Source organism: Macaca fascicularis, chromosome 7, assembly GCF_037993035.2.
Source record: "Macaca fascicularis isolate 582-1 chromosome 7, T2T-MFA8v1.1".
In the NCBI taxonomy this organism is placed as follows: Eukaryota; Metazoa; Chordata; class Mammalia; order Primates; family Cercopithecidae; genus Macaca; species Macaca fascicularis.
In genome coordinates this window covers 35029547-35038547 of record NC_088381.1, presented here as the reverse complement: position 1 = coordinate 35038547, position 9001 = coordinate 35029547, and the positions used below count along the sequence as shown (strand labels likewise).

The 9001-nt window shown below is 43.6% G+C and overlaps 1 protein-coding gene across 3 annotated transcripts in view; it reads right to left on the bottom strand.

The window, feature by feature from the left end:
* Positions 1 to 4205: 4205 nt before the first annotated feature.
* LIPC (lipase C, hepatic type) overlaps positions 4206 to 9001 on the bottom strand; it is a 177068-nt gene continuing 172272 nt past the window's right edge. For all 3 annotated transcript variants that reach the window (XM_065547968.2, XM_073995890.1, XM_005559650.5), the window contains one exon: positions 4206 to 4362. In XM_065547968.2, the coding sequence (XP_065404040.1) occupies positions 4251 to 4362 (112 nt within the window). In that variant the 3' untranslated portion in view covers positions 4206 to 4250. The remainder of the gene's footprint in view (positions 4363 to 9001) is intronic.

Below are 9001 nucleotides of genomic sequence, written 5' to 3'. Positions count from 1 at the left end.
TTTTGGACGCAGGGAGAGATGACACAGGGGGAGCTGTTGAATGGACAATTGCATAATATATGGAAATATGGGTCTGGAGAGAAGGTCCAGGCTGGAGTTCTACAGTGAGAACAGTCGGCCTATGTGTTTGGTCAGAAATAAAGCCATAGCAGTGGGTGAGATTGCCTATAAAGAGAGAACCATGCCAGCAGAGAAGGAGGCCTGGGATCCCCTGGAATGGCTGAGTGGAGGACAGGGAGCAGCGTGGAGGCTGGGAGGAGGCTGGGAGGTTTGAGGGGAATCAGCGGGGCACAAATAACTAAGGGCCAAGTGGATGGTGGAGAGCATCGCTTATGTGACTGCCAGGCACTCAGAAGAGAGAAAGATCTCCGTGGTCTGGCTGGGCTAGGAGGCAACTGGTGAAAATAACTGGGCCTGAGTAGATAAATAGGACTAAGTTAGGCAGAGCAATTGCAGAGGAGAAAAGAAAAGGAGGAAGGGATAAGAGAAGGGAAGGCATGAGATGTGTTGGGAGCCATTAATCATGTGCAGATCATTGGGATTCAAGTAGAAGTATGTATTATAAGAAAAGTTCAGCCAGTAAATGATCCCTTTTGGGATTGATTTTCTTCAGTCTTCGTCTTGCTTGTCTATTTCCCATCCTGCTCTGACTTTCCTCTAGTCCAGCCTCTGTGGGAGTGCAAACACAGCACTGAGCAGCTTTACCCCTTGCTCTGCCGCCCCACAAATATGTACTGCAATCCAAGCTTTTGTGGTATTTGCTGCCGACATGACTCAAGGTGAACATTGAGGACAGGGAGCTTTGCGATGCAGCGGAGTGCGTTCGTTTTAATGTTGAATGGAGTGCTTGTTTCCTTCTCTCTGACTTGCTCACCTCGAAGAGCCCAGCTGCAGTGTAATCGACATTCCATTTCTTTCCCAGTGCTCTCTTACAAGCAGAAGCACAAATTAGCTTTTGCCTAAAAGGCAAGATGCTAGTGTTATCTTTCCTGAGTGGGCTCATAAATGCAGATTCTATGGAGAGAGGTGTGTATAATCAGTTCACGAGCCAGCATTTTGCATGTGCAACGAACAGATGTGGCTGCATTATTCAGTTTCCCAATTTGACTTCCCTACTCGAATATACTTAAGAAAATGTGATGTCGATGAACACATCCCTCCAAGTGAAAATAATCCACTGACAACAGAATTGGCAACCAGATTTGGACACGCCAAGAGGAGTTTCAAATGTTCCAGTTACCCACTTGTCACGTTGGATGCTTGTTGAATTCTCTGCCCAAAATGTTACCATGTATTGTGGCACTTCAAGTTTTCTTACTAAAGATGAAATAATTTCTAATTATATTGCTTGTGAAACTATATTACTTTTGAAGCATATCACACTATAGTAGAAACATGTTTGTTTAACTCTGCCCTTTATTTTCCCTGTTTTTATTTTCACATTGTGAAAGGTGGCATTCATACTAAAAAGTGCATGAAATGTAGATATATAGAACGGTTAAATCAGTGAACGTGTAAGTGCCCACCACCTGGAGTAAGAAGTAGACTGTTGCTGGCACCTGGAACTCCAGGGTGCCCTTCCTCTTTCCTGGGATTATCACAGCCTTGCTTTTGTGATAATGATTTTATTGTTTTGTTTCCTTTTTTTTTTTTTTTTTTTTTTTTTACGGAGTCTCACTCTATTGCTGGAGTGCAGTGTCGTGATCTCAGATCACTGCAACCTCCGCCTCCCAGGTTCAAGGGATTCTCATGCCTCAGCTTCCCAAGTAACTGGGATTACAGGTGTGCGCCACCATGCCCAGCTAATTTTTGTATTTTTAGTAGAGACAGCGTTTCACCATGTTGGCCAGGCTGGTCTTGAACTCCTGACCTCAAGTGATCTGCCTGCCTCAGCCTCCCAAAGTGCTGGGATTACAGGTGCTTATCCATCCCTAGCAATATAGGTGGGTTTTGTTTGTATCATACTATACCATATTTTGTGTCTTTGTGCAAATGCAAAATGCATGAGTGCTTCCTTAAATGTTGCTCCCTAGATGCCTCGCTGCCTCACGCTGGCCCCCGCCCTGTTCTTTTGTGTGTGTAGCTTTGGCTCATCTTTCTTACGGCAACAGTCCATTAGCAAGACTATACCCCAGTTCATTTCTGCATTGTACTGGCAGACATTTGGGCTGTTTCTGGTTGTGGTGATTTCAAGGCTCACATACATGTCTTCTGGAATACATATGCATGGACTCTGTTGCATATATGGCAAAGAGTGTTTCCCTGTTGTTTTTCAAAAGTGGTATTTTAAATTCCTTCTGGATCATTAATGATAAAACCTGGCAATCCAATGCAAGCATTTTATTGTAAACCTTAGTCTTTTAGATATAATGGGAAATGTTGTTCATTTTAGTATCTATCCATTTTAGACACACGCTCACACACATTCCCTAAAAGTGGGGTCAAATACTTTTGCAGGTAAGATTAGCATTCAGGACAGAATGCTTCATTTGGAAACACTGACCAGCTGTTCTTCCTATCCCACCACCCCATACGTTTTAGATTTCTGGGTCTTTCAAAGGGAAATAAAAGTGAATCATGCAAGATAATTTTAAATTGATTAGTCAGAGGTAGACATCTTTCCAGGATTTTTGTTTTCATGAGCCCCAGTTTACCCTGCTTTGGTGAAGAGAATATGAATTATGGGCTGTATATAGCTGAGCCTAAGTGCATGTTAGGTTAGGTTGTTTAATGTGCGTAACATGTTCCTCCTCTCTGAATTATGTAAAACACATATCTAACTGATTACCATATTTAGTGTCCATTGTCACCATGTGCTTTGTGATGGAATTTGCTGGTCAAACATTATTATTTCACTTATTGGACAGTTTGAAATTTGACATCTAACTCTCTCAGTCAGTTCCGGCTTCTATAGCAAATTGCCATAGACTGGATGGCTTAAACAAGAAACCTTTATTTCTCACAGTTCTGGAAGCTGAGAAGTCCAAGATAAAGGTGGCAGCAGATCTGGTAGTCCACTTCCAGGTGAGAGTCTACTGCCTGGCTTGCATAATTGCCTTCTCATATCTGCATATGGCAGAGAGTTCTGATCCTTTATCCCCTATAAGGGCACTAATCCACTTACGAGGGCTCCACCCTCATGACCTAATCACCTCCCAAAGGCCCCACCTCCAAACACCATCACATTGGGGATTAGATTTCAGCATATGAATTTTGGGGTGACTGAAACATTCAGTCCATAGCAAATTCTTTGAGACATTCTGGGTTTTTAAAATTAGCTTTTGTTGCAAGCATTAGTAAGATACAATAATTATATTTATTTAATTTGTAATTTCATAATTAAAATGACCAACTGTCCAGCTTTCGCTGTTATCACTAGTAGTTTTAGTAGAATTCTTTTTTTTTTTTTTTTGAGATGGAGTCTGGCTCTGTCGCCCAGGCTGGAGTGCAGTGGCACCATCTTGGCTCACTGCAAGCTCCGCCTCCCGGGTTCACGCCATTCTCCCGCCTCAGCCTCCCAAGTAGCTGGGACTACAGGCACTCGCCAACACGCCCGGCTAATTTTTTTGTATTTTTAGTAGAGACGGGGTTTCACCGTGGTCTCAATCTCCTGACCTCATGATCCACCCGCCTTGGCCTCCCAAAGTGCTGGGATTACAGGCGTGAGCCACTGCGCCCGGCATTTTAGTAGAATTCTACTTGTAAGTGTTTGGTTCTGTGCAATCATTATATGATTTGTATAACTATTAGAATAATTTTAATTTTTTTCTTCTTCTATGAACTGTATTGTCTTAAAGGGTATGCATTTTGGTATACACAACTAGTGGTGATTAATTAGAATTTTGCTTTATTGAAGCACTAGTTACCTAATAAAAAGGATCTTTCTAGCATGGTTCAAAAACTGGTCAGAATAAACTAGCAAGGACATGAGGGAAACTTGACTTAATTATAAAAGACATTGTAAATTAGAACAACAGATCTAAACCGGCTCTTGCATTTGTACTTATTTGCATATATTAACATTTAACCAGAGATAAAATTGGGAAATTTTTGGTTGTACTAATACTGGAAAATAGTTATATCATTTTGAAAAGCTCAGTTTACGAGAGTGAAACATTACCCCCCTTAAATCTAAATTTTATTCAAGCTTTATGTGAGATTCTTTATGTAATTTTGGCTTCTAAATAAGGCAACCATTCCAGATAAGGAGTAAGATTCATTTATTCTTTCCACTGGGTCTTCAATAAATCTCATATGATCTTTTGCTTTGATGTTTTAGACTTTATTTCACATTTCACGAAGATTTTTTCCTGGGTTGGGCGAAGTTGTAGATCATCTGTGTTTTCTGAACAAAATGTCATTCTGAATAGAAAACAGAAAGCAAACACAGCATTAAGTTTTAGGTGGAGCTTATTGAAGTGTTTCATCCTTTATCAAATTCCACTCAATTTGTGTAAAGCATGTGATGTCTTTTTAAAAATGAGATTCTTGGCCGGGCGCGGTGGCTCAAGCCTGTAATCCCAGCACTTTGGGAGGCCGAGACGGGCGGATCACGAGGTCAGGAGATCGAGACCATCCTGGCTAACACGGTGAAACCCCGTCTCTACTAAAAAATACAAAAAACTAGCCGGGCGAGGTGGCGGGCGCCTGTAGTCCCAGCTACTCGGGGGGCTGAGGCAGGAGAATGGTCTAAACCCGGGAGGCGGAGCTTGCAGTGAGCTGAGATCCAGCCACTGTACCCCAGCCTGGGCGACAGAGCAAGACTCTGTCTCAAAAAAAAAAAAAAAATGAGATTCTTATGTTCGCAAATATTTTTGTAACTTCAGAGAAAAACAAAACCCAAGTCAGTGACAGCAATCAGAATAAGACTTCCTGGGGTTCTACCCTGGGGTGATTTCAGTTCTGTAAGAAGGAAAGTCCTGGGGCAGCCCTCCTTTGTTCTCTGGTATGACAGCTCACCAAAGATTTGAGGGTGACTATTGTTTCCTTGACCATATTTGCCTTGACTTCAGGACAAACATTTCTAGTTCCTCAACCCTTCCTCCTAAGGCCGGCCTACCTCCCCAGCCTTCCCTCTGTGGGCAAGCTCCAGTTTGTCAGTGCTGTTCTTAAAGGTCCATGGCATGAGGTCACTGTCATCGGTTTCTGCCTGGCTCAGCCCTGTAAGCCCTGCCCCTTCCTCTTATTGGAGCTGACATTGTCCACTAAAGAGGACACCACCATGTGTTTTGGAAACAACAACTAGACTGCTTCGGCCATTGGCCTGGCCCGAGATACCATTTTGTGTTACTAATTCCAATTGCATCTGTTAAATATATATCTATAGGTATATCTGTAGAAAAATTCTAGTTTATTATTTCTTTTTTCTTTGAATTGCATCTAAGGTCAAGTCTTTACTAAACTGAACTTTTAAAATTTAAAAATACTATGAATAATTTGTGATTGCATTCTTGAAAATTCAAATGGTAAAGGAATAAATGAAGCCAAATAGTAAAGAACCTCTTTGCCATCGGCCTTCACTAACATCACTCCCCTCTCTACATTTATGGTTTGGTTTATGCATTTCCAGACTTGTTCCTATGCATTTACACATATACTGAGTGGGATCATATTGTATATGTTTTCCTGCAATTTTTCCTTGGTACCAGAAAATGGCACTCAGAAACCTGCTCATATTAGTATGTAGAAGTCTATTTCACTATTTTTCATCTGTTGCATGACATTCCATTTTAAGGATGTACCACAATGCATTTTCCTACTGTTAGATATTAAGATTTTCTCAAGAATTTACTGTTTTCTTATTATGTATACTATTTATTTAATAGTACTGCAACAGACATTCTGTACATATGTATTCATATATAGCCTTTGTGCATATTTTGATTATGTGCACAAATACTCCAGAAAGACCATAAGATACCTAGAAATAAAATTCTGGCTCAAAGTAGTATGCATATTTAAAATTGTGACAATGTACATTTCGTGAGACCAAGGACTCTGTCTGTTCACTATTTTTTTTTTTTTTTTGAGACGGACTCTTGCTCTGTCACCAGGCTGGAGTGCAGTGGCGTGATCTCAGCTCACCGCAGTCTCCGCCTCCCGGGTTCAAGCGATTCCTCTGCCTCAGCCTTCCAAGTAGCTGGGATTATAGGCATGCGCCACCACGCCCGGCTAATTTTTTGTATTTTAGTAAATGGGGTTTCACTATGTTGGCCAAGATGGTCTCGATCTCCTGACCTCGTGATCCATCTGCCTTGGGCTCCCAAAGGGCTGGGATTACAGGCGTGAGCCACCGCGCCCGGCCTGTCTGTTCACTATTATACATCTGGTGTCCACAACAGTGTCTGGCATAAGGTAGGTACTCACTAAACGTTAGTTGTTGAATGAAATTCCCCTACAAAATGCCTGTAATTTACACTCTCACTATTAGTGTATGAGAATGCCCGTTTCTCCACATCTTTACTAACTCTGGATGTTGTCTATTTTTGAATTCCTGCCAAACTAATGAGTAACCAGTGATAATTTCATTGATTTTTATTTTGCATTTATGTGAGTACTGTGGAAATTAAATGTCTTCTCATTAGTTTTAGCCAGTTATTATACTTGGTCTTGCTGTACGGCCAATAGTCCCTTCTTCCTCTTCACCATCTCCACAACCCTACTCATCCCTGGCTTTGTGCGTTTGGGGGAAGAAAACCCCCTTCCACTGAATTTCTTCCATGGAGGCACAGAGCAAGTTACCTAACCCACTCCTTTTCCCCCTTGCACTTAGCAGCGATATTAAGAGTGTAGAGTCTCATCTTTCCATCCCGATTCTGGGATCTGGGTCTGCAAAAGGCACTAAAAAATTGGTAGTTGTTATTAGTGTCATGAAATGTATATTATGATTCTCATTTATCACTAAACAACTGAGTCTTGAAGAGTGAAGTTATTGCTTGAGGCTACACAGATTGTGAGCGGTGAAGTTAAAATGTGAGTTTAGGACTGGCTGACACTGGAGTCCATCTGATCCTGCCAGCCATATTGCTTTGCCGGCTGCCTGTCTCCCTGGGAACACCTCTTGGCCTCCTCAAAGCGTGCTGCAGCACAGCCCCAAGTGTACCGGTCTGAACTTTCTTCTTATGCTTCCTGGGTTGTGTAATGCTGGACTCTCACTATTCAAAGTGTGGTCCGTGGACCCGCAGCAAGAGCATCGCCTGGTCGCTTGTTAGAAATGCAGAACATCAGGTTCACCCCAGACTCACTAAAGCAGAACCTGCATTTTAACAGGATTCCCAGATGCTTTGTACGCTCGTGAAAGTTGGAGAAGCCCTAGGGTGGACCACACTGTTAGTAAAATTAATTCATCTTATTTTCCCGATTAGGTCCTGGAGTTTATTTCTACCAAGAGCCACAACTCAGATTTTTTTTTTATGTGTGTTCTCCAATAGTACCTGGTACTGTGTAGACACAGAGGAGGCACTCACTCAATATTTACAACCTAAAAAAAATTATAGCTCCCATAACTGCCATGCCCTGACGCTTTTTTAGCAGTAACTCCTACAGCCCTAAGGATGGGTTTGATACATATATATGTTAATGTCCAGCACTGCAACTCTGCTAGATTAGACTGAGAAAATTCAGATTAATGGAACCAAAACTAATGGAAGAAAGAACTGTTGGAAACAGCACACCCTCAACAAATGGGTAATAAATCGAACAAATCCCAGTCAAATCTGGACTGGGACAATTTTGAGCACTGTCCCCAAGCTGTGTAACTTCTGTGAGCCTCAGGTTCCTAACCTGCACAGCCAATACTACCCATTTCAGGGTCACAGCGAAGATCACATGAGATGAATGCCATGGAGCACCTGGTTCAATGCCCACCATGTGTGGGAGCCCCGGAAGCGCCAGGCCCCTCCCTCTCCTCGTTTCTTCTTCCGTACCACATGGGTGTGCCCCAGTGGAGAGGGTAGTGTTGTCCTTTGGACAACCTTTCAGGTCGAGCCACATGGGATTGTCAGGGTGAGCAGCCACCAAAACTGACGAATTACTCTCCAGCTAAGAGCACGTGGGCAGGGTCGGAGCTCAGAAGCAGCACTGCTCCAATGGGCCACAGAGTCATGTGAGAAGAGCTCAGTGCAGAAGAGGAACGAGCAGTTTAATCTTCCCAGATTGATCATGTTGGGAGATCTGTTGGCAGACGGCAGAGTATGCTCTTAGAAACTGCCAGGATTTTGCACCCTAGGGAGATAAAATCTCAGAGTGTGGTTGTGTAAGGGACTCGGGGGCAGACATCTGCCACAGGCTGGCTCCTGGCACTGAAACCCAGGGGGTGAGGGAAGAGGGTAGTTCAGAGGTTAGAAGCCTGCTGTTTTCCGCCTCTATGAAGACAAGCCAAAGAGAAACATGGCCTTTGCGACAAGGAAGGTGGGAGAGGAGAGACTGTGTCCTGAATAGAGAAGGGCGGAGAGAGGAGAGGGCCCAGGGACGCCTGGAATTCTGCCATGGAGAACCACGGATGACAGAAAAGCACAGTCGCTATGGCAGGATGTGCTGGTGGGCAGCCCTTTGCTCTGCTGTGAGGACTTCAGGAGCGCTGGAGGGTCCTTCCTTTTCTTTTGTTTTTTGAGATGGAGTCTCTCTCTGTGCAGTGCTGCGATCTCGGCTCACTGCGACCGCCACCTCCTGGGTTCAACCAATTCTCCTGCCTCAGTCCCCTGAGTAGCTGGGACTACCAGCGTGTGCCACCATGCCCAGCTAATTTTTGCATTTTTATAGAGACAGGGTTTCACCATGTTGGCCAGGCTGGTCTTGAACTCCTGACCTCAGGTGATCCACCCACCTAGGCCTCCCAAAGTGCTGGGATTACAGGTGTGAGCCACCACGCCCAGCCCCGTCCTTCCTTTTCTTTGCTCCCCACCCCAACTCCTCCATATCCCTGGAGACTTTGGGGCCACGGGAGATGTTAAATCAAACACAACAGCATTTCTTAAGGGTGACCCATTGTTCCACATTGGAA